This window comes from Marmota flaviventris, chromosome 6 (genome assembly GCF_047511675.1).
Source record: "Marmota flaviventris isolate mMarFla1 chromosome 6, mMarFla1.hap1, whole genome shotgun sequence".
NCBI classification, from domain to species: domain Eukaryota; kingdom Metazoa; phylum Chordata; class Mammalia; order Rodentia; family Sciuridae; genus Marmota; species Marmota flaviventris.
The window spans coordinates 116,554,450-116,578,759 of NC_092503.1; the positions used below are offsets into that span (position 1 = coordinate 116,554,450).

The window sequence follows — 24,310 nt, forward strand, 5'->3', positions numbered from 1 at the left end:
TTTCCCCAGCCCTGTGATTGCCCCTGTCCTGACCACTGTTCCAGGGTCACTTTTCTTTCTGCTGCTCCACCCTCAAATTCGTTTTTGCACTGATGACTTCCTGTGATTCCCCGGATTTAGGGGCATTTGGATCTGTGAAGCCTGTACTGAGCTGGCCCTGAAAGAGCCCTTCCCTCTGATAGCCACATCCTCCTGGATATTTGGAGAGGCTGCCCATGGACTTGGCCATTCAATGCCTTGGGCAGGGTCAGTGCCCTCTTGAGGTAGTATCCTGAGGTCTTTTAGGTTTCAGGGTATTCTGTCAGTCGTAGAAACTGGAATGGCCGGTGCTGGCCTGAGAAAGGAGGCCGACTCCACAACAAGGGCCAGAGGCAGGCCGCACAGTCTTGTTCTAATGGGCAAAGTGGGAAGGGATTTTTGGGACCCCCTCATAGTGAAGCCTGAGGTGACAGGGGTGTCCTTTGTTGGCCCCTCTGCAGCCCTTGTCACTGCAGCCCCAGAGGCCGAGCAGCCGAGTGGCAGTGCTGCAGCAGACCTTTCCCCTCTGGGCCCCACGGCCTCCGAGAGTGCCGGCGCCTTTTCTGCTTCAACAAGCCCTTTATGCTCAAGGCCTGTGCTGACTAGCCTCCTCCCTGCCCATCTCGCCTCCTAACCTGTCTGTCTGTCTGTCACAGCTTGGCCTGACAGGTGCGGATATCATGCCCAGTGTCTTGTATTTCCCCAAAAAATAAATTTCCCGGGTCCCTACTTATTTTAGGCAGGTTCTTTCATGTGACAGGTTCCCTGAGGGCTGTTAGCAGATGCTCCTTCTTTGCAAAAGGCAGGAAGAGCCACCCCCAGACTAGAGAAGGTGGGCTTCTATGGGTCCTGCTCCAGGGGGCCCCCGACCCAACCACCACCCAGGCCCTGGCAGTAGATCAAGAACTGGTCCAAGAGGACACCCTGGCACTAGCTGAAGAAAACAGGCGAGGGACCTCCCAGGAAGGCAGCTGGTTGAACCTCTGTCGGTTAATGGAACACACTCTTATCCTTAGACAAAGCAAAATCACATAATCAACACAGAAGCGGACAACCTTCAGGATCAAAAGATTCAGTGGGAGCCTTGGAATGTAGCTCAGTGGTAGAGTGTCTAGCATGTGTGAGGTCCTGGGCTCAGTCCCCAGCTCCACAAAGCAAAACAAAACAAACATTCAGTGCACTAGGAATCGGGAAAACTTCCTCGGCTCGATAAAATGGCATCTATGAGAAAACCAGAATTCAGATTGGTACATTAGTGAATGGGTTCCTCCAAGACCAGGAATGAGAATGTCCATTCTTGCCTCTTCTAGTCAATATTGTACAGGAGATTCTCATTAGGAAACTGCATGAGAAAAATGAAGTAAAAACCATATGCATTAGAAAGTAAGAAGTAAAAAATGACCTGTTTGCAGATGACATGACTTATACAAAATCTTAAGGAATCCATTTTTTTAAAAACGTATTTAATCAATAAGTTCAGCAAGGTAGCTGGATACAAGATCAATATTTTGAAAAAAATTATTTTTATACATAGAACTAACAAACTAAAAAAAAACAATTTCATTTACAGTAGCATAAAAATAATAAAATGCTTAGGAATGTTTAACAAAAAATGCAAAACTTTGAAAACTACAAACATTGTTGAAAGAAATTAAAGAAGGGCTCATTAAGTGGAGGGACAGCCCATGTTCATGGTTGATTTAACATGGCAGATTACACAGTCTGTAACAAATACTCTGCTGACTTCTTGGCAGAAATTTGACAAGCTGATCCTAAAATTCATATGGAAATTCAAGGGGCCCAGAATAGCCAAAACAATCCTGAAAAAGAAGAACAAAGTTCAAGAACTCACGTGTCCTGATTTCAAAACTTCAATACAAAAGCTGCTTAATTAAACTCTGGCATATGGAATAAAATTCAGAGCCCAGAAATAAACAAATTTATGGTCAATTGATTTTTGACAATTTAATGAGAAAAGAATAATTTTTCAACAAAAAATGCTGGGACAACTGGATATTCACATGTAAAAGAATGAAGCTGGATTCATAGGAAAAATAAACTGAAAATGGTTGATTAAAGATTTTAAGAACTAAAACTAAAAAGGAAGCACAAGTATAAATATTTACGACTTTGGATTAGGCAATGGTTTCTTAGGTGATGACATCTTAAGCACAAGCAACAAAAGAAAAAATAGATTTGACATCAAAATCTAAAACTTATATTAAAGAATATAAAGAATGAGAAGCCACAGAATGGGAGGAAATGTTTGCAAATCATTTATCTGATAAAGGACTTGTACTGAATGTATAAAGAACTCCTACAACTCAGGAAAGGACAAATACACAGCCCAAGACAAATAGCCATCAGGTTAGTCATCAGGGAAGTGCAAATTGAAACCACCAGGGGATACTACTTCTCACCTGCTAGGGTGCCTGTGATGGAGAGAAGAACAAGGGTCCTGAGGCCCTCACATGCTTGGTGTGAGAATGTAAAAGCAGTTCAGGGTTTCTCCAAAAGTTAAAGTTAACTATGACCCAGGTATTCCATGTATATACCCAAACAAACTGAAAACTCATGTTAAAAAAAACTGGTACATGAATACTTAATGTGGCATTATTCATAGCTCAATAGTGGAAAGAACTGAAATGTCTACCAGCTGACACCTGAATGAATGAATTATGAATGGACGAATAAAATGCATTCCAGAGGGCTGGGGATGTAGCCCAGTGGTTGAGCATTTGCCTTGCATGCACAAGACCCTGGGTTTGGGCGGCGGGGGCATGGGGGAAGTGAACCTCCTTTTGGTATTCACAACAGCCAGGGACTTTATTGATGTATTTTAAACCACATTAAATAAAGAGTCTGTTGCCTTAAAAAAAAAAAAAAAAAGACCGTGGGTTCAACCCTTAACACTGAGGGAAAAAATTCCAGAGAATGGAATATTACTTGACAATAAAAAAGAATGAAGTTCTGATCCATGTGACATTGATGAGCTTGAAGACAAGTGAAAGAAGCAATCACAAATTATATATGGTTTACCAGGAAATCATATGTAATGTTAAGAATGGGTCAATTCATGTAGATAGTATATTAGTGGTTACTTTAGCTGGAGTGGTGTGGCTAGAAATGGGGAGTGACTGCTAGCAGGTGTAGTGTTTCTTTGGGGATAATGAAAATTTCTAAAATTGCTAGAAGTGGTGGTTACACAGTCCTGTGAATATACTAAGAATATTGTGTTGAGTGGCAAATCTTAGGTAACGTGGGTTATTAATGGAGCTAAAAATGTATATAAAGAAAATGAGGCAGGACCTCTGAAGCCTGCAGCCTGGCCTGTAACCAGGCCATCCTGCCATTCCTGTCCCTCCTGCTTCGGCCTGCTCTGCTCCCCCCACCACCCTTGGTCACCCATTTGCTGCTGTCCCCACTTGTGTTTTCCTGGCCCACGGCACTTCTGGAAGAGCCTGCTCTGTTTTCCTGGAAAAGCATCTGGGACCCCAGAATCCGACCTCGGGGCTCCTCCAGCACCAGGGCCAAGCCCTGCCTGCAGTGCATTCCTAACCCCGTTGCAGGGGGCCTGGGCAGCGGCACCCTCTGTAAAGGTCAGACACCTTGCCGACCCTGAGCCTCAAACCAGCGAGGCCCCATTGGGAGTCACCAGATCACCAGAGCCCCGGGCCTGCCCTTTCCTGTGTGGCCTGTGATGTGGGTGGCGGGGAGTTACAGGAAGGGAACAGATGGAGTATCTGGGGGGAGAAGATGTGAAGGGGGACTCCAGGGTCACAGGTTGGTGGGGGGAGAGCCTAGGCAGGGCCTCCCACATCGCCCTCCTTGCCTTCAGCCCTCATAAGCACTGGGGCACTGGGTGCTCCCAAATAGGCTTTATTCAGGAGTCAGGGGGCCTCCTCTGGTCCCTGCCTCCCAATCCAGAGAACCCCACTTGGGTAGGGCTTGTGCCTCCGCCCCTGCCTCCCCAGCCGCATGGGCACACGGACCCACAGCCTAACAGCGCAGGGCGGTCCTGCTGGACAGGAGCGCGCCCAGAATCCCACCCCCTGCAGGAATCCATGCTGGGGCAGGAGGGGTCCTGGCTGGAGTGCAGCCATCTTGGTCCCTGAACTGGCAGCCAGCGGGGATGGTGCGGCCGGATGAGGCACAGGCCTGGCAGCCCTTCCCTCCCCAAGGGCCTTCAGCCAGGAAGCTGAGGGGCTGGGAACAGGGTGGGGAGATGGCAGTTGAGCAGCGACCTGGGAAGGCAGGAGGCACGTCTGGGGACAGCCTTGTACTCAATTGGCTTGAGGAAGAGGCCAGGAGATTGGAAGGGGTCAAGGGGCTCCTGGGAAGCCCTAGATCCTCTGGCTCCAGGAGAGCAGCCTGCGGCCACAAGACAACTAGATACCGGGTACTCGTGGCCACTGGAACACTGCTCAGAAGTCTGTGTCCCCCACACCCCAGGAAGAGGCACTCCCTCCTGAGGCAGTCAGGGGCTAGTCCTGTTGAGGCCTCCTGAGGGGATCAGAGCTGGCCTGGGATCTGGCCAGAACCTGGGGTGCAGAGGAGGCACTTGGGCCACAGAGCAGGATCTTCCCAGGAAATGGGGACCTCTTACTTGGAAAAAGACAACCTGAGTGAGCAGGAGGTCAGGGTTCCCCTCCCTTCCCCCAGGCTTGCCTTGAATGTTGTCCCCTTCAGAAGAGTCCAGCCAACATCAGGGGAGACAGCAGCAGTAGTCCCTGGGAAGGACCCCACATGTGACCGGAGCTCAGCCTCCACTCCCTGCTCTCTGTACCTGTGGGAAGGAAGGGGCTTTGGCTCAGCTGGAGAGAGCTGCCACCGGCCTCACCAGCCCACCCCCAGCAGGGAGCTGGGGCCAGGGAGGAAGTGCCTGCTGCGGGTGCAGACCTTGCCAGCCCAGGCCACCTCCGCTGGAGGCAGGTGGGAAGGAAGGAGGCTACAGCCCTTACCTGGCAGGGATGACTGCAGGGCCAGGGTACGCCCACCCCTGGCATTAGCAGCAGAAGAAGCATTGGGGACATTGGGCCGGGACTTGGAGGAGGGCTGTCCCATGTGGTCCAGGGTGGCCTGCAACTCATCTGGTTTGTCCTGGTCTGGAATATCTGACACCAAGATCTCACTGGAAGGAAGCAGCTCGGCTTCTGCCTCAGCCTCTGCCTCAGCCTCTGCCTCAGCTTCTTCCTGAGCATGGGGTAGGGATTCCCTTATCCCTGTCAGGGACATCTCAGGGTAAAGAGGTTTCTCTGGGCTTATGGAGGGTGCTCTTGTCTCGCTTTCTACTTTGTCCGCATATTTTGGAACAGAAACATGGGTCGATTTGGGGACGGTGACCGGCCCTTCATCCAAGGAGAGCGGGTCGTGAGCTGTTGACGCAGAAGGGACCTCACTCGTTAGGGAAGGCGGAGCCTCTGTGGCCGTCGCCGAGGGCTCCTTGGTGGCTGAGGAGGACCGAGTCTTTGTTTCCACAGTGGGCGGGGCCTGCGTGGCCGGGGAGCCCGAGACCTCTGTCACCCAGGAGTGCGCGACCTCTGTCGCCGGGGAAGGAGCGCCGGCTTTCCTGGAGCCTGAGGCTTCCGTGGCCCGAGTGGACGGGGCCGCAGTTTCCAGGGAGGGCAAATCCTGCTCCTCTTCCGGGCCACTGATGGGTTCTGATAAGACACCCAAGGCCGCGTGTCAGTGTCGCAAACCGGACCCCACCTCCCTCCGCCACCGCAACCAACGCGAGGCAACCGCGGCTACCAGGACGCACAGACACCGATAGGGACACCTCCCCAGCGGGTATGTCCCTCACTGATAATAAATGTTACTTTTTTTTTTTTTTTTTTGGTACCGGGGATTGAACTCAGGGACACTCTGCCACGGCGCTACCGCGCCCGGCCCTCCCTTCTTGTTACTGGCACAATTGCTCCTTCATCCACCTCTCTCCAGTTTCCCTGCGACCTCGCCGCTTTTCAGGGACATCCTCCAGCTGCGCGCGGGTTCCTAAGGCACCTGCCGCCCCGCAGGCCCCGCCCCCAGCCCCTCCGCCACGCCCACTGGCGCGGCCCGAGCCCTTTTCTCCGGCCTTCTCCAGCGGACCTCTAGCGCGCTGCTGGAGAGCCTCGGGATTCTGCTCTACCCTCCGTAGTGACCGTGGGAAGATTGGAATCTGGTCACCTGGCATGACCGGACCAAACTAAACTGGACGCGCAAAAGGCAAAGCGAACCGCCGGGGGTTCCTGGCGGTCGCATCCCACCCCTCCCCTGCCACACGCGTCCAGACCGTCCAGCGGCGCGGACCTCTTCCCCGCCCCCGCCCCGCGCGATCGCCCAGCTCACCACAGAGAGAGTTCTCGCAGCGGTAGTCAGGGGGACATTGCGAGCACGGAATTCCCTCCTGATAGGGCCTCTGTCCCTTCACGTTCCCCCTGCAAGAGGCGAGGATGGTGCTGGAGGGGAGGCTTCGGTACCCCCACCCAGTCCCTTCACTCGTTCACGCACTCGTTTACAAGTGCCCCTGGGTCTGCTGCCTCCCGCTAATAAATCGCTGGGCGACCTCGGGCTCCCTGTGGCCTTCTCTGGCCAAGGAGAGGCGACCCCATTGGTACCCTCTCAGCTCCCTGGAGAATATAGCCCCAGACTGACACCCACTTCCTCAGGCCCGACCCAGTTCAGATCTCCTTGGCTCTGCCCACTCCCGCCTCCCCACCTCCCCCCATCCTTGGGGCTTCCCCAGCACTTACGGGGGCTCGTAGTTGCACACCAGTAGATGGATGTTGGTCTCCTCAACTCCCTGGAGCTTCTCACAGAAGTGGGAACCACAGCCGATCCTCTCTGTCTTGCCCCAAACCACCTGAAGGACAGCCAACCCGACAGCTTAGCCCTGAACTGGGTGGCATGGTCCCTTACTGGTGTCTGTCTGCACCAGCCTACACCAGGCATCAATTCCCTGACCACACTGAACAAGAGTGGAAGTCAGGGGGACATTGCGAGCACGGAATTCCCTCCTGATAGGACCTCTGTCCCTTCACGTTCCCCCTGCAAGAGGTGAGGATGGTGCTGGAGGGGAGGCTTAGGTACCCTCACCCCCACCCATCACTGGTTCAGGAGCAAAGTTAAGGGTCATTTGCTGCCGGGGGCAAATGGCCCTGCATATGGTTTCCTTTTCTTTGAATATTTTTGAACAAGAAGGTGGAGGTGGGGGAGTTCTTCCCTAACAGTCTACTCTTCCCTGCCAAACCTACCAATTCCCCAGGCCTCTTTTCCTGATGCATGGAGGTTGGGGGGAGGTACTGGGGATTGAAGGCAGGGGTGCTTAACCACTGAATTACATTCCTAGCCTTTTTTTTTTTTTTTTTTTTTTTTGAGACAGGGTCTCACTAAGTTGCTGAAGTTGGCCTCAAATTTGTGATCCTCCTGCCTCAGCCTCTGGAGAATTGGGGTTACAGGTGTGCCTCCTTCCCTCTTTAAATCTTCCTGCAGTTCCAGAGTTCTGATATACCCTCTTGAATTTTTCCTGTGGGTTATTCCTAAAGATCCTTGCATTTTATACAAAGAAATGGATCTTAAATGGAAGAAGCTTAGGCATCAACCACAAGAAGTCCAAGGAGGGCACTGGTGCAGTTACTCTGAAAGTGGAACTTTTCCCAAACCACACGGAGGCAAGAACCTGCTCTTCCTGTTTCTAGGCATGGGTCTCCTAGCTGCTAGAATGTATTCCATCTTAAGTATAAAATTCTTGTGGGGCTGGGGATATAGCTCCACTGGTAGAGTGCTTGCTTCTCATGTTCAATCCCCAGTACCACAAAAAAAAAAAAAAAAAAAAAATGACCTCTGTGTGCTGCCATGGGTGGAACCACCAACCTTCCCTTGCTATTTCTAGGAGGAGTTTGCCTAGGAGTCTTTCTGCTTATCAGCTGAAGATCTTCAATGCAGAAATGACACACAGTGCCTGTTCCCACAGCCCAGAGAAAGCTGGGGTGGAGCTGGGCATACACGATCCTGCTGGGCACCGCCAACAGTCCCTCTGGGAGCTTGTGTGTGCATGGAGAGGGGGAGAGGTGGCAGGGCAGGAGGGAAGAGGATTGGGAGGGTCCTGGGGCCTCACAGCTTCCTGATCTGGGTGGGTGCTGTTGAGATTTCCTTCCCTAAAGATCAAGACTAAAAATACCACCTAAAAGAGGCACAAAGAAATGGAACTGGAGGACGTGGTGGGAAGATGTTTGGTTTCCTTTTCTTTGGATATTTTTGTCATGTTGTCATTTGTATTTGACAAATAAGCACTGAGAGAAAAAGACAGGACTCAACACAAAGGTCAAGACCGCCACCCCCGCCCACCCCTTAGCATTCACATGCCTCTTAACTTAACTTTCAAACGCAGTGAGAACCCAGCCGTGAGCAACAGGTGATTGCAAGAGGCAGAGAATGGTGTCAGAAGGCCCCCCGAAATCTTCCTTCAGTGACAATTTGCCTTATTTATTTATTGGCACTGGGATTGAACCCAGGGGTACTTTACCACTGAACCACATCCCCAGACATTTTATTTTTTACTTTGAGACAGGGTCTCACTAAGTTGCTGAGGCTGGGCTGGAACTTGCAATCCTCCTGCTTTAGCCTCCAGAGTCGCTTACAGAGACAGTTTGCTCTTGTACATAGTTAATTAAAGCAAAAATTAAACAAGGTTGTCTATTTGCTCTTTTAGTCCCAGGTGGATTAGATTCAGCAAATTAAGCATCATGATACACATCAGGAGAGAGAGAGGGAGAAAAGAGCAAAGTTAAGGGGCATTTGCTGCGGGGGGCAAATGGCCCTGCATATTTTAGACAAAAGCAGGAGAGAGCAGGACTGCTTAGAGCCCAGTCCAAATTTCTCCTATGACAATAACTACCATCCGCGAAACTGGCTCTGTAACATCTAACTTATGTCTTGCCAGATCAGGCCAAAAAGGGTGGTCTGGGTTTTCAAAAGATGGTTTTATGTTTTTGTTTGTTTTTTGGTACCAGGGATTGAACCCCAGGGTTCTTCACCACTGAGCCACATCCCAGCCCTTTTTTTATACTTTATTTAGAGACAGGGTCTCGCTGAGTTGCTTATGGCCTCGCTAAATTGCTGAGGCTGGCCTCGAACTCGAGATCCTACTGCGGCAGTCTCCGGAGACACTGAACCCGACAAAATTTATGGTTTTTAAGGAGTAAAATGACGATAGTTCGGGCAGTTTGAGAAGCAGACTTCGTCAAAGGCCTCCGCAGCCCATACTGGCTGTGCAGTGATGGGTCTTAGTGAGCACCTAGGGGTGAGAGTGCTGAGGACCCACTTTGGGGAAGTGGAGAGGCTCGGAGGACTTCCCGGCAGGTGAGAGAAGAGGTGGCCGCCCCCGCCATGGCCCCGCCCCGCCCCGCCCTCGCGCACGTGGCCCCGCCCCCGCCCCAAGGCCCCGCCCCGCCAGCCGTGCCTCGCACCTGCGTGTAGTGGCCGCACATCTGGCCTGGGGTGCAGGCGGCGGCGCTGAGGTTGTAGTGCTCCCTCTCGTGGTGCCACTCCTCCATGGCCAGGGGCACGTCCAAGCCCTCGTCCGTGATGGCGAACAGGTTCTCTCCGCGCCGCCCGCGCTCCTTGTTGTGGCCCCACACGCACTGCTGTGCGTAGGCCTTGGCGAAGGCGGCCAGCTCCGGGTCCCACCTCTGCAGGGCATGTGGGAGGGAGGTGAGGACGCCTTGGGCACAGTGGAAGTGGGAGAGGGAGGTGAGGGCGCCCAAAGATCCTGCAGGGATCAGGGCAGAAGATTGAGGGTGTCCTGGGGGCCTGAGGGGTCCAGAGACTCATCCAGCCACCCACTCGCCTTAGAGAGGTGACCCTGAGTCATGACCTGTAGCAGGTCTCTGCTCCTGATGGGCTTCTGTGGGAAAGGGAGAGGGAGCCACCCCAGGCAGAAAATTTCCTCAAACTTGGGACCATTCACCACCTGTGTGACTTGAGAGAACTCTCCTAGGTAGCAGGAAGATTGAGTCACCCATATGGTGTCTGTGACAGTTATTAATCTTCTATGTACAAGGCGGGCAGTGATACCCTTCTCAGGGCATTTAAACTGCTCTGAAGCCCACAAGGCGTCCAGTGAGATGGCCAAGGCTGGGGTGTTTATTCAGTCCATTTTGTCTCTCGCCCTCCTCTTCCCTCTGTCCCCACTCCCCTTGGGACGGTCCAGCCCCATGCCTTTATCCTCTCCAGGCTTCCCTCCCAGGTGCTATTCTGAGTGCTCTCAACTGTCATCTGACAATGCCTTTCCCCAAGAAAATTAAGCGTCTTGTGTGACAATGCAGTAGGCCCCTCACTGAAGGGCCCGGCTGCCTATCTTCTGGCCCTAGTAACCCACAGCTGTCAGGTCCCAGAGGCAGGGGGCCTCAGGTGAGATGCTGGGAGGGGGCATGTTAGGATAGAGGGCCTCTGAGGTTCTGCTTCTGGCTGGGAGGACAGACTGAGTGTGGGTGGGAGGAGGAACTAGCAAGGCATCTGACCCAAAGGACTGGGGAGGGAGGCCTGGATCCCATTAAACTTTGTCCTTGGCCTCTCCTGGAAATGGATGTCCTGGCGGCAACTGTTGCTCCACCCTCCAAGCTCAGCCAGCTTTGAGAGCCAGACAGCCCATAAAGCAGCAGGAGCCCGGTGACCCCAGAGGAGGGGGCTGTGTGGCCACGCCCACTCCCCACCCACTCAGGGCTCCCGAGCAGCTGCTGGAGTGGGGATGGAAGGTCCAGGCTGGGACAAGTTTAGGGCTGGGACCTCAATGAATCCCTTTCTCTCTCTGGACATTTTTGTCCCAAATCACTGGTCCCTGTCAAATTCAGCAATGGTGGAAGAGTTGGAGAGGGGGTGGACCAGAATGCCATCTGGGGTGACCTGCAGGCTCCAGGCTAGACAGTACACTCCCTCAGGGTAGGGCAGTCATGTGTCCAGTGTCTGACACAGTCGTGCTTAACACATACTGTCGACTATTGATGGCAGAGTGGCTCTGCTTAAAGCAGGCTCCCTACAGAGTCCAGGTTAGACGCTTGACGTCCTACCATTACAGAGTCGTTGCTTTGGGTATGAAGGCTTCTCAGTCAGTCATCCAGTGCGCCCTGTAGAGGTGCTCCATCCACCTTGGCCACTTGGTCACCAACTGGGAGCCAGTTCCCTAGTCCTTCCATTCATTCCATACTCCTGGGCACTGTGTCAGCACTAGGACAACAGCAAGTACCAAGGAGCCCAAGTTCATAGGGTTGTAAAGTCAGCTGGATCAGGATGTGGTAAATACCATGAGCAGTGAGCACTACCAGGCACCAAAGAGGGCCATTTAGCCCAGGCTGAGGGTGGAGAAGGGGACACCCAGCCAAGTGTTCAAAGATGTTGGCCAGGTGGAGCCGGCGGGGGCGGCGGGGGAGAGGCGCTCATGCAAAGCACAGAGCTGAGACATTCCCACTCCCCTTGGGACAATCCGTACTCCAAGCCTTTACCCTCCTCAGACTTGAGGAAAGCCAAGCTGCTCAGGTAACTGAAGGCTAAGGGTGAGCGGGAGAGGGGGCTGGAGAGAGATAGGCAGCGGCCAGAACACACAGGGCTTTCTCAATGAGGAGGCAGTCGGGAGCCAGTGGGAGCCACTGAAGGTCTTGGACAAGGGGCAGAGCCATGTGTTAGAGCTCTCATTCTTGTAGCAGAGGCCAGCGGCTGGGAAGGAGGTGGGGGCTATCCTAGGAGTCTCTGGGTGCAGAAAATGGAAGACTGAACCTGGTTTGTGTCAAAGAGAGAAAAGGCTGAGGGTGGGGAGGTAGGAGTGGGGTTCAATGGAACCCTCTGGAAGGTAAAAGTGGTGACAAGTAGAGTGGAGGCTAAGAGAGAGGGGAGCAGCTGCGATAAGACAAACCTGCCTCACCCGGGATCCATTCTCTCCAGTGTGCGACAGGGGGTGTGGCTCCATGGTCGAGCACTTGTCTGGCATGTGTGAGGCCCTGGGTTCAATCCCCAGTGCCACACACACACACACACACACACACTCATTGAGCACTGCTGTGTGTCAGGCACTGTTCCTAGAGCTTTACACATCTTGCTCATTTAATTGTATAACTACCCTGCAGGGAGCTGTTCTATTATCATTCCCACCTCACAGATGAGGAAACTGAAACACAGAAGAGTTAAATAAATACCTTGGCCAAAGTCGTACAGCTAATCACTGAGAAAGCCAAAATTAGAATCCAGGCCATCTGGCTCCAGGGGCTCTGCATTTACCCCTTACTGAGGCGGAGCCTGAGTCCTGTCGCGACCGCATCCTGACACTGGCCCAGCCTCATTTCCACCTTATCACTTCCCACGAGGCAGCTGCACATCACTCTGACATCTGGCACTGCTTCCCAGCATGTGGCCATACTCCAGGAGGCACCTCTTGTCTGGGAACTGCTCCAGCTTGCGTAGACCCTCATCCTGGGCCTGCAAGACTGGAGGGCATTGGGGATCTACAGACAGGGACACCGAGGCCCAACAGGTCCCAGGCTGCAATCAGGGGGCTGTTGGCAGAGTGGAGGCCATCATCCGGGGCTCTGTGTCGTCTGCATTTCCGGGCTGCCAAGGCCAACGGGCTGTGAATGGGGCGTTGGGCGTGTAGGCAGAGCCCTTCCCACAGCTTTCACACGTCTCATCCTGTCTGACTCTCAGGACGGGGGTTGCCAGGCCCATCTTCCCATCAGGAAGCAGAAGGGAAAGGGGCACCCAGAGTCACTAACCCAGATGGGACGGAGCTGAGGTTAGAATTTAGGCCTTGGGCCCACAGGCTCACTGCTGTGCTCCCCAGGGGTGACTTGCTCTCTCAGACCAGCTCCAGGGCTTCCTGGACACTGCCCACCCACCTCCCAGGCCCCCGGGGGAGGCTGGAGAGGACCACGGGGAAGGTCAGGAAGGGAGTGGATTTCCTCACCTCATCTCTAATCTTGAGCACAGACATCCCTCCTAACCCTGCCACCAAATGGCTCTCCCTGCCTGGAAAAATCCGATTTCTGTCACCTTACACACATGCATGTGCCTTTCCTGCATCTGTTTCTCACTGGTACATAAATAGTATATTTATGTACTTTTTTTTTTTTTTTTTTTTTGAGATTTCATCCCTGCCCACAAAATTATATCTGTGAGGTTCAATCAGTGGTGTCTGTGTGTGTGTGTGTGTGTGTTTGTGTGTGTGTGTGTGTGTGTGTGTGAGAGAGAGAGAGAGAGATTATGACCCCATTTTACAGATGAGAAAATGACAGATGCTGAAAGGACTTGGCCCAAATCATAGGTCTCATTAGTGATGGAGACAGAATTTGGACTGTGGGGTCCAGAGCTCCCTCTGCTTCTGGTTCCTGCTCCCACCCGCCTCCTCAGTACCTCCCTCCTGCCCCAAGTGCAGACCCATCAGCTGTCCTTCCTTTCCCCATCATCTTGAGGGGCTTCTCAAGACTCTTGTCACAAAGGTGTCCCCCTTACAGAGGCACATGCATTTTTGGAAGTGCTGGGAGGGGCCACTGGAGTGGGAAGCCAGGGCTTCCAGATCTGGCTCTCTGAGCTGCAGGAGCCCAAGCATGTCCCTCTGAACCTCGGTTTCCTCATCTGTATTATGGGGCCGCTCATGGGAACCTGTGAGGTGAACAATGTCAGGACCCTGTCACTGGCCCCAGAGGCGGGTCTCCCGAGACAGCCAGCTTCAGCATGGGGGGTGGAAGTGGGGAGGAGCACTGGGCGGTGGGCCCTGCCCGGCACCGCTCCCCCAGCCGCACTCACCATCCGTCGCATGTCGGAGGCCGGCGGGAACACCTGGGCACGGTAGAGGTTGTGCAGCTCCACCATGGCACGCTGCTCATCCTTCGTGAGGGCTCTGGCGGGGTCTGGGGTGGTCATCAGCAGCAGTGGTGGCAGCAGCAGCAGCGCCCGGAGACTACAGGAGCTGTGCATGGTGGCCAGCACTCCCTGCCTCTCCCGTCCAGGGGTCTGGCGGCTGGATTTAAAGTCCTTCCCACACAAGCACCACCCTGGCTGGGGTGGGGCAGCAGGGCTTGTGTCTGGAAGCCCCGTCGGCTCTACAATGTCTCGGGGAGGGCTGGGTCCCAAACAGAGCCGAGTCCACTCCCCCTGAGTCCTTGGCAAAGCCTCCTTTCTCTGGTAACAGGGGCGCAGGCCAAGGGCTGTGTGAGTTCTGCAGTCCCTCCCGAGCTGCGGACGGAGTCTCAAGGGGCAAAACATCTGCAGAGATGTGGCTGGTGGCCCCCGGGCCACACCCACTGGGTGCTAAGGAGAGAAACCACCCAGATCTACCACCAGAGGATGGATCCAGTGAGACAGGGAAGCCACGGTGGCTTTGGAAGGACACAGGAAGATGAGATGTTTGGTAAAAGGTTGGTCCAACCTAAGTCTGCATCCCAGTCCTGCCCCTTGCCATCTGCGTTTCTGGCAGTACTGAGTGACAATAATAGTGCCTACCCACAGGGCCGGAGGAAGGAGTAATGAGATGTAAGATCCCACAGTGGCTCGAGTGGTATCTGCGCATCGTGAGCCTTTAGAAGGGAAGACCACAACGCCCCGCATGGTGAGGCCTTGCCTGGCTCCCAGCCCAGGGGAGGCAGGACCCTTGTGGTGGGAGAAGGGCCCAAGGTGTTTCCCACTCTGGCTGTGTCCTGGCGTCTGGCCCCTCGCATGGGCAGGGTCTGGCCCCAGGTGTGTTCTGTGAATGCTCGTGCTGGGGTGCGCATTTGGAAACGGATGCTGGGACCCCTCGGGTGTCACGTAGTCAGGAGATAGAGTGGGTCTGCTTTCCAAAGTAGGAGACAGCAGAGAAGCAGAGGACGCGTGAGCTGGTGCAGCGGGAGCTCTGCGGGAAGGGCTTGGAGGGCACCAGAGGGAGACTGGCGCAGCCACCCAGCAGGGTGCTGTCGTGGCCATGCAGGGCAGGGAGCTGGAACCGGCACTCCCGAAATCTGTGGGGACCATGAAGCCTGCACCCTTAGTCAATGGGGACCTAGAAAAAGCTTACCCACAGAACTTGGAAGATTTCAAGGAAACCTGTCCCTACCCAGGCCTCCAGGTAAAGAGAAAAACTATAACAAAAACCTTGGCCTGGGGCTGGGGTTGTGGCTCAGCGGTAGAGCGCTCTCCTAGCATGTGCAAGGCCCTGGGTTCCATCCTCAGCACCACATAAAAATAAAATAAAGATACTGTGTCCAACTACAACACACACACACACACACACACACACACACACACATATATATATATATATATATATATATATATATATATATATATATAAACCTTGGCCTGGCATGGTAGCACACGCCTGTGAACCCAGCTTCCCCGGGAGGCTGAAGCAGGAGGATACCAGTTAAAGGTCAATCTGGGTAATTTAAAGACCCAGTCTTGAACAAAAGTGGGGTAGGGTGGGGTCCAGTGCTGGAGGGTGTGTCAAACCACTGTCATACCAGGATGGGGTTCAATCTCCAGGACCACAACAAACACACACACACACAAAAAAAAAAAAAAAACATGTTTTATGGATTCCACAAGAAACAAAAACAAAAACCCACTAATCAATTCAGCAAAATTGCAGGATTCAAAATCAACACGCAGAAATCAGATGTTTCTATGTACTAATAATGAATGATCCAAAAGAAAAAGAAAACAATTCCATTTACAATAGCAACAAAAAAAGAATACAATTTGGGCTGGGATGTAGCTCAAAGGTAGAGCACTCCTGGGTTCAGTCGAGGAGGAGGAGGAGGAGGAGGAGGAAGAGGAGGAGGAGGAGGAAGAGGAGGAGGAGGAGGAGGAGAAAAGAGAAGGGAGCGGAAGGAGAAATGAGAAAAAGAAAAAGAAAACAGGTTTCATGGCACTGGGTGAAGCCATGATTTCTTGTCTGTGTCACTAAAAGTGTATTTTGTATCTCAATCAACAGAGCGAAAAGGCCACCCAGGAATGGGAGAAAGTATTTGCTGATCATGTATCTGATAAGGAATTAATATTTAGAATATATAAAGAACTGCTGCAGATCAACAACCCAAAATAAGCAATCTGATTAAACAGTGGTCAGAGAACTTGAACAGACATTTTCCTGAAGATACACAGGTGAGCAGTAAGTAGGGGGAAAGATGCTCACGGCTCGCCTGTGATCCCAGCTCCCCCAGAGGCAGAGGTAGGAATATCGAAAGTTCGAGGCTCCCCTGGAGCAATTTAGTGAGATTCTGTCTCTAAAGAAAATTTAAAAGGTGAGGGGAGCACTACCATATGCAGTGTCCTTGGTTTGATCCCCAGTACTTCCCAAGACACAATGATGCTCAAAAATCACCAATCACTACAAAAATGCAAATAAAAATCACAGTGAGATACCCCACCACATCCATTAGGATGGATATTTTAAAAACAAAAACCCAGAAAATAGAAAGTTGTTGGCAAAAAAATTAAACACAGTAGTACTATATGACTCAGAAACTTCACTTCTAGGGATGTAGTCAAAATAACTGAAAGCAGGGGTTCAAACAGACATTTGTACGATGTCTTAGAGGTCTCTCTGTGTGTGTGGGTGTACTGGAGATTGAACCCAGGGACTCTACCATTGAGCTACATCCCCAACTCTTTATTAAAACTTTATTTTTGAGGGCTGGGGATGTGGCTCAAGCGGTAGCGCGCTCGCCTGGCATGCGTGCGACCCGGGTTCGATCCTCAGCACCACATACAAACAAAGATGTTGTGTCCACCGAAAACTAAAAAATAAATATTACAATTATTAAAAAAAAAACAACTTTATTTTTGAGACAGGGTCTTGCTGGCCTCAAACTTGTGATCCTCCTGCCTGAGCCTCCTGATTTGCTGGGATGACAGGCGTGCACCACTGCACCTGGCTTCATAATGGCATTTTTTAAAACAACAGCTAAAAAGTAGAAGTGACCCAAATGTCCACGAATAAATGAATGAATGAACAAAATGTGATATGTACATACAATAGAATATTATTCCACCTTAAAAAGAAAGGAGCCAGGCACAGTGGCACATGCCTGTAATCCTAGTGACTGGGAGGCTCGAGGCAGGAGGATTACAAATTCAAAGCCAGCCTCAGCAGCTTAGTGAGGCCCTGTCTCTAAAGAAAATACAGAAAGGACTGGGATGTGGCTTAGTGGTTTAGCACCCCTGGGTTCAATCCCCAGAACCAATAAACAAACAAACAAATCAATAGGTAGATAGAAAGGAAGTTCTGATGCAGGACACGGTGGATGAATCTTGAAGACATGCTAGATGACATAAGCCGGACACAAAAGAACAGACCTTTTGATTTCCCTACATGCCGTACCTGGAGCAGACAAGCTTATCGAGACTGAGGGTAGGAGGGTGCCCGCCGCTGGCTGTCAGGAGGGACAAAATCCAGCAGCCTGGGCGGGTGTTTACCCTGGGAGGGGCCACCATGGCTCTGAGGGACAGAAGCACCTGTGTGTGCACCGTGGGGACGCGCTGGAGAGGCCTCCTGGAAAAGGTCTGTTTGGCAACAGGCGGTGGAGGAGAGTGGTTGCCTGAGAAGAGGCCCAGAGGGCCAGGAAGCCCGGGAGGCTGACCCGAGCTGGCCAGAGGCTGGGGGACCGAGGGCAAGTGGCCGGGGCTCACTCTTCAGGGCCTATTCCTCGGTGACTTGCAGAGCTTTCCCTCTTGGTGACCTCACTTCTGTGACAGTCCTCTGAGGCGGGTCTCATCACCAACCTGCACAAGGAAAGACGTTGGTCTGAGGTCAGGTGATTTCCTGGGAGTCTGGAACGGTGACAGCAGGGGGACCAGAGTCCAGGACCTGCCACTAGGGAAAGCGGAAGATTAATGGGAGCAGGAGCTGGGGACAACGGGGTGAAAGGCAGGAGGGAAAGGAAGGGGACAGAACCAGGCAGATGGAAGATGGCTTTGATTTATATCAGCTGTGCCTTGTCCATAAACCTGAACTTGGGGGAAAATGTATCTTCTTTTGAGTGATTATTTCTGTATATTTTATATCAGCTTTCATTTTTTTGTTGCACTGGGGATTGAACCCAGGGCCTTGTGCATGTGAGGCAAGCACTCTACCACTGAGCTATGTCCCCAGCCCCTAAACCAGCTTTCATTTTGAACAGTATAACTCTGTCACAGAAAAATTAATCCAGAGAGGAAAATAATTATTCCACATCTAGCATTTGCTTCTAGTCTTTGAGCAGACGCAACTCAAAAGTGTGGCCGATGGCCTGGTGCTGTCCTGACAGGTTCTCCTCACTGCTCCTCAGTGTGACAGGTGCAGAAAGTGTGAGCATTTAGAAATTCTTTGAGCAACTGGACAGAGTTGTTTGCTGTCTGTTGAACCTATGATTAAAAATTGGGGCTTGGTACAACAGGAGAGAAATCTCAGCTATATTAAGTATTTCGGTTTTCATGCTGATGGCCTACCTCAATGACCCCCTGCCCTTAATGGCTTTTATCTTGAGGACATGGTGTCTGGAATAGAAGGTACTGGCATATCCCCCAGCTCTGTGCCGTTCTTGAGGGTGATGGCTTAGAAACAAATAGCATTTGAACTCATTTGTGTTAAGAGAGGGTGCCAGACATTGAGAACCAGCAGATCCATCTACTCTAAAAATGACCCTAGGGCTGGGCTCCAGGAGGAGGGGTGTGGGGTGGGCTCTGGCCTGAAGAGGAGAGCCTGGCTGCCCAGCTGTCCCAAGTCCTAACTAGGCCCTGGCTCTTGGCAGGCCAAACTCAGCGCGTGCCCACAGCCTTCAGCAGGCAGCTCTTTGGCCTCCACAGGGCTGGGCGCCCGGCCCAGACCCCCAGGGACTCCTGGGCTGCTGGCCTCCTGTGTGGCGCAAATTCCTGATTGAGTACAGCTGTCCCGGGCCTCATAGGACTGTAATGGGACAAAGTGATAAACTGCCCTCTTCTAGAGAGTGAGTGGCTGGGCTTGGTTCTGGAGCTGGTGTGGGAGCCTGTGGGGAGGGCATGTGGCAGTGATGGCGGGGCTGTGGCTGGGCTAGCAGGAGGGACATGGGGAGGTGTGTGCGCCTGGCAGGGGGCCAGCCTGCACAGGCATCTGAGCCTGACCTTTTATCATAGCTGGCTGGGTCAGGTAACCACGGCACTGGGGACCAGAGAAGAGTGTGTCCTGTGAGGATACAGGATAGTGACCGTGACAAGGGAGTCGCTGTATGGCAGCATAAGGAAGGTTCAGGTGTCTCCACACAGACCCCTGCCAATCTCCCAGGAAAGAGACTCAAGCCAGTATGATGTCCCGCCTGCCCAGGCTCAGTCCCTCACAGTGTCCCTATGCCTTATATATACATGTGCCTTATATGCAGGCATATAACAGTATAGATGATTTTACAAAGCACAGGTAATATGAGCACCCACGTGCCCACACTCAGCTTAGGGCCCAGAACTCCTTCTCTGGTCCTGAACACACTCCCCTGGCAGATGTAGCCACTGTCTGAAGTCTCTGGTTTGTCTTGTGCGTGATCTCTACGGTGATCTCTATTTCACTAGACATTCTGTGTCATATGCAATACGTGACCCTGCATTTCATGTCTTGAAACACCCGTGTTCTCTGGGGGAACTCTCTGTGGTGGTGGACATGTTCTCTATCTGAGTGGATCAGTACAGTAGCCACTAACCTCATGTGGCTATAAGCACTTGAAGTGTGGCTAGCTAGCATGACTGAGGAATCACATTTTTAATTTTAGTTCATTGAGATTTAAAGAGCCCCATGTGGCTAGTGGCTACCACGTTGAAGAGCACAATCTAGATCCTTCTAAAGGCTTTGTTCCTTTTTGAGATCTGTTGATGTCAGGGTATGTAGATCTACGCTGCTCATTTTTCCTGCTGTATAATATTCCATTACATGAATACACAGCCATCTATTTACCCAGTTTCCTACTGATGGACATTTGGCTATTTCCACTTTTTTTTTTTTTTTTTTTGCTATTACAAATGGTGCTTCCAAGTGATCCTTGTACGCATCTCCATGTGTCTTCTTAATTTCTTCATTTCCAGTGCACACCATGGTGGGCCATGACCACAGGCCTGGGTCACTTGGAAGCCTCCTGGCTGCCTGCCCACCTGGTCTCTTCCCCTCCACACGCCCACTCCTCTTTTTGGAGTCCATCAGTCCACCCAGCCAGGATTACATCCTTCCTTCCCAGGAACCCAGAATGGTTCCCGCTCCTGTTGCGCCTGAGCCCAGCCCCTCCCCTGAGCCCAGGCCCCACTCTCTCTCCTACCCTGCTCCTCACTGTGCTCTCCGATGTCCCCCCGCCCTGCTGGCCCGACGCCTTGCCGGCCCCTGTGCGGGTCATCGGCCCACCCCGTGCCTTCATTCTCCACGGAAAGCAGCCGTCCCCTCATTCTGGAATCATGGTCTCCTTGCTTCTCTTCCTCAAACCCGTTACGATCTCTCGGTTCTGGATCCTCTCGGGCCGCTTGTCACTGCAGCATCCATTTAGAAATCACTCATAAGAACCGACGCGGGCTGGCCCCGGCGTGGTGCTGGGCAAGACAGACAGAGCCTCTGCCCCGTGGAGCTTGCCGGCCGCCCCCGCCTGCCGCAGTCCCCGCTGCCTGCCTTCTCCTTGCAGCCTGGCACCAGAGAGGTGCTGTGTGAGGACGGGGTTCACTGAGAGTGAGGGGTGGGGACGCCTGGCTCCCAGGAGGCTTGAAAAAGGACCCGGAGGTGGGAAGCTCAGCCCCACGGTGCCTCACAGGATCTCCACAAGCCCAGAAGAGCTCACTCATCTTAGCAGCTCACAAGACTGACACGAAAAGAGGCATGTCATGTACATATTTACACTTCTGTCCCAAGGAAGCCAGCTGCTGTGGACTGTGTACCTCCCAGAATTTTATGTTGAGATCTAACCTCCAACGTGATGGGTCTAGGAGGTGGGGTCTCTGGGAGGTGATGAGGTCAGGAGGGTGGAGACCTCATGAATAGGATTAGTGCCCTTATAAAAGTGGTATGTGGGGCTGGGCACATGCCAGTGATTATAGCAACTTGGGAGACTGAGGCAGGAGGACTGCAAGTTTGAGACCATCCTCAGTAACTTAGCAAGGCCCTTGGCAACTTAGCAAGAACCTGTCTCATAAATAAAAATAAAAAAGGCTTGGGATGTACCTCAGGGTTACAGCACCCAGGGATCAAACAAAAAGTGCCCTGTGGGAACCTGTGTGCCCTGTGCTATGTGAGTACATAGTGAGCAGGAGCCACCTAGAAACCAGGAAAGGACTTCTCTACCTGACACTGAATTTGCCAGCATTTGGTCTTGATTTCCCAGCCTCCACACCTGTGAGAAATAAGTTTCTGCTGTTTACAATCTACCCAGTTTATGTGGGGGGGTTTTTGGTAATGTTTTTTTGCAGTACTGAGGATCAAATCCAGTGGTCTATACCACTGAGCTACATCCCCAGCCTTTTATTTTTTGAGACAGGGTCTCAGTAAGCTGCTGAGGCTGTCCTCAAACCTGCAGTCCTCCTGCCTCAGCCTCCTGAGTCACAAGTGTACATCACCATGCCAGGCTATGGTGTTTTGCTTTAGCAGCACAGTCAAGACACCAACTTACCAGAAGGTTGCTTGATGAGCAGGAATGCAGAGAAGTTGCTTGCCATAGAATCTGAGGCTTGTTGATGACAATGTAGCAGGTGTAAGCTGGCAAGGGCCAGAACACTTGTGCCATCAACCAGGAGCACAGTTTTCCCATCAGATGGGCACTGCCAGCTCTGCCTACGAGGCTCTCCCTTTTCTGGGCCTGCATTGGTGGCATCCTCCCCGTCTTCCAGGGGGTGTGGATTTCACGCTGTGTGCTCTCTTCCCATTGCAATCATATCCATGGACCATTCCTTAAGGGGCCACTGCAGAGCTCTGTTCTGATCATTTGTATTGGTGCATCTTCCTTCCTCATGTGTAGTTCTTAAAATGCACCTGTGCTTGTCCTACCTGTCTTCTCCCCAAAATTATAAAATTTTAGGGAGTCAAGGCCATATTCCTTTCTATAACCCCCAGGCCCAAGGGCTTTGCCCAGCTCTGGATGGGAGATGCCCAGACTGGCAGGAGGTGGAGCTGCTGGTTAGCGAGGGATCGGGCAGAAGTCAGGGGTGCTGGGGGCCCACAGGCCAGGCTGGTTCTCTCTGAGGCCTCCTGAGCGTGCGGAGGGGGCTGCACATCCTTGCAGCTTCCCCACCAGGGAGGAATCAGCGTCAGTAGGAGTTGTGGCTACTTCCACCCATGCGAGCTGCCCGAGGGATGAGAGGGCAGCAGAGAAGCAGAGGGGCCTCCACAGAGCGATGCAGGGCCTGGGCCCTGGAAGGACCAGGGGGTGAGTTCACTGGAAAGAAGGAGTTTTAGCCTCATTCCTCAAACCCAAGCCCAAGGGGGAAGGAAAGCATTCAGTGCTGGGGGTCAGCACAGGAGACGAAGGCGGAGCCTGTGCGGGGCTCTGAGCGAACCGTGGACAGCCTTCCGGTAAGTGGTAAGTTCTACAGAGGCTCCAGGAAGGGAGCAGGCAGAGGAAGCGCAGCTTCTCCATGAACTTAAAAGACTGCGAAAGTTCCACTCCTGATTCAGTGGCCAGCTACAGGTCTCGGCTTCCTCATCTCTTCATAAAGAAGGAGAGGGGTGGTCATCTTTGGGTCTGGTCTGGCTCTGCCTTGGTGGTTTCAAGGTTGGCTCTGGAGGCTGAAGAAGCCTGTTGACAGAGGACAGCAGAAGCAAGCTCTGAGGGGAGATGGGCTGATGGTGAGGGACAGGGGACAGTACTCACACATGGGAAGCACTCCCCACACATGGCCTCATGGCCTCTGGGCTGACCCCTGAGGACAGCGTTAGCCATATTGATTAGGGATGAGGAAACCAAGGACCAGAGAGGTTGGCAGTCACTTTCCAAAGTCACTTTCCCAGTAAACCAGGACTGGGATTTGTACCAAGGCCCTGACTTTGGTGGCTGTGCTCCTGAGAGGCACGGTGGTCCCGGGTGATGGATGTGCCTGAGGGGCTGGAAGGAAGGGGTCACTGCACTGGTTTTTAGATGAATGCTATCTTGTTTACTTTATTTTTTGCTAATTTGTCTTTGGACAAATTTGTTTTTCAGCACTTTTTCATAGTCAGGGCAGGAATAAGGATTTTTTTTTTTTTTAAATCAAAAGATAGAAATGGCAGGTAGTTAAGAAAATCTTAGCTCCTGAGTAGAACAGAGTGAAGAAAGGGAAAGTGAACTCAGGAGGGAAAGGGGAGGCTGGGTTCTCTACCTGGTGAGGAGGCTCCTTAAGTTAGTGAAGAACACAGATGGGGTTTTGTGACAAGTACTAAAATGGGTTGTGTTAACCAATACTTTTAAAAAATTTTTTTCTGGTACTGGGAATTGAACCCAGGGACTTCTACCATAGACAACGTCCCCCACCCACTAGCCCTTTTTATTTTATTTTGAGACAGGGTCTTGCTAAATCGCCCAGATTCATCTTGAACTTGCAATCCTCCTGCCTCAGTCTCCTGAGTTGCTGGGATTACAGGCATGTGTCACTACAGCAAGCCCCCGGGACTTTTTAAAAATATTGTAAAATGTTAACATTGGTTAAATCTGAGTGGTGGGTACAGTACAGTGGTGGGTACTGTTCAAACGGAGAACATACTCAGATTATACAGAAGACAAAAAAAGAAGAAAAAAGTCTGGTCAGAGTTGCCACGTCAACCATAAGACCCCAAAGGGAGCTATTAGCCCAGGGGTGGGGCGCAGCTCAGTGGTGGAGCAGGTGGAGCATGCATGAGGCCCTGGGTCCAGTCCAAAAGAAATGGCATGGGAGCCACAAACACACGAAAGAAAGAAACCTGCTGACTGATGACAACCAAGCCTAACGTAAAACGTAATCTGAGAAACAAAATAAAATTCTCTGTAGTATTCTGAGTTATAGAAAAATTTAATAACGTGAACTCAAGAAAGTAAGCAAAGATGAAACAATGAAATAAAAAGGGAAAAAGGAACTGAGAGAAACAGCAAGACACTGAATAGACATGACTAGAAAACAAGCGGAAATAGAAGGCAGGCATGAGAGTCATAGAGAATGAGGAGAAAAAGACAAGTATTCTTGAGACTGGCGCACTGCCCACCGTGCCAAGATGGCGGCTAAGGTAAGTTTTGTAAAAAAGGGAGAGCAGCCTGTAATCCCAGTGACTTGGGAGGCTGAGGCAGGAGGATCTCGAGTTCAAGGCCAGCCCCAGCAACTTCGCAAAAGTTGTCTCTAAATACAAAATAAAAAAGGCCACAGATATAGTTCAGTG

At 52.0% G+C, this 24,310-nt stretch overlaps 1 protein-coding gene and 1 long non-coding RNA gene across 3 annotated transcripts; both read right to left on the reverse strand.

Annotated features, from left to right (window-relative positions):
- Window positions 1-1,506: 1,506 nt before the first annotated feature.
- Pi16 (peptidase inhibitor 16) lies at window positions 1,507-14,201 on the reverse strand. 2 transcript variants are annotated; one of them, XM_071613441.1, is made up of 7 exons: window positions 13,789-14,201; window positions 9,468-9,689; window positions 6,753-6,862; window positions 6,349-6,437; window positions 5,418-5,678; window positions 4,687-4,804; window positions 1,507-1,838 (listed from the first exon to the last, which is right to left on the reverse strand). In XM_071613441.1, exons 1-6 carry the CDS (start codon window positions 13,957-13,959, stop codon window positions 4,704-4,706), a joined length of 954 nt encoding a protein of 317 aa, XP_071469542.1. In that variant the 5' UTR covers window positions 13,960-14,201; the 3' UTR covers window positions 1,507-1,838; window positions 4,687-4,703. The 2 variants fall into 2 exon arrangements, with proteins under 2 accessions (XP_071469542.1, XP_071469541.1); XM_071613440.1 differs by having other exon boundaries at window positions 4,980-5,678; window positions 13,789-14,200.
- A 1,429-nt stretch (window positions 14,202-15,630) lies between these two features.
- Window positions 15,631-22,942, reverse strand: LOC139706041 (uncharacterized). Its single transcript, XR_011707745.1, has 2 exons — window positions 21,603-22,942; window positions 15,631-17,742 (listed from the first exon to the last, which is right to left on the reverse strand). It is a non-coding gene; the product is annotated as an uncharacterized lncRNA (long non-coding RNA).
- Window positions 22,943-24,310: the final 1,368 nt, after the last annotated feature.

What these genes read in the sequence shown, in the direction of transcription:
- Pi16 (XM_071613440.1), bottom strand. Translation starts at nt 13,959, where the DNA reads ATGCACAGCTCCTGTAGTCTCCGGGCGCTGCTGCTGCTGCCACCACTG. An exon ending in TGTGCGGCCACTACACGCAG is followed by an intron (nt 6,863 to 9,467) that starts GTGCGAGGCACG and finishes GCTGTCCTTCAG; the next exon opens with GTGGTTTGGGGCAAGACAGA. An exon ending in CTGCGAGAACTCTCTCTGTG is followed by an intron (nt 5,679 to 6,348) that starts GTGAGCTGGGCG and finishes GTGTCTTATCAG; the next exon opens with AACCCATCAGTGGCCCGGAA.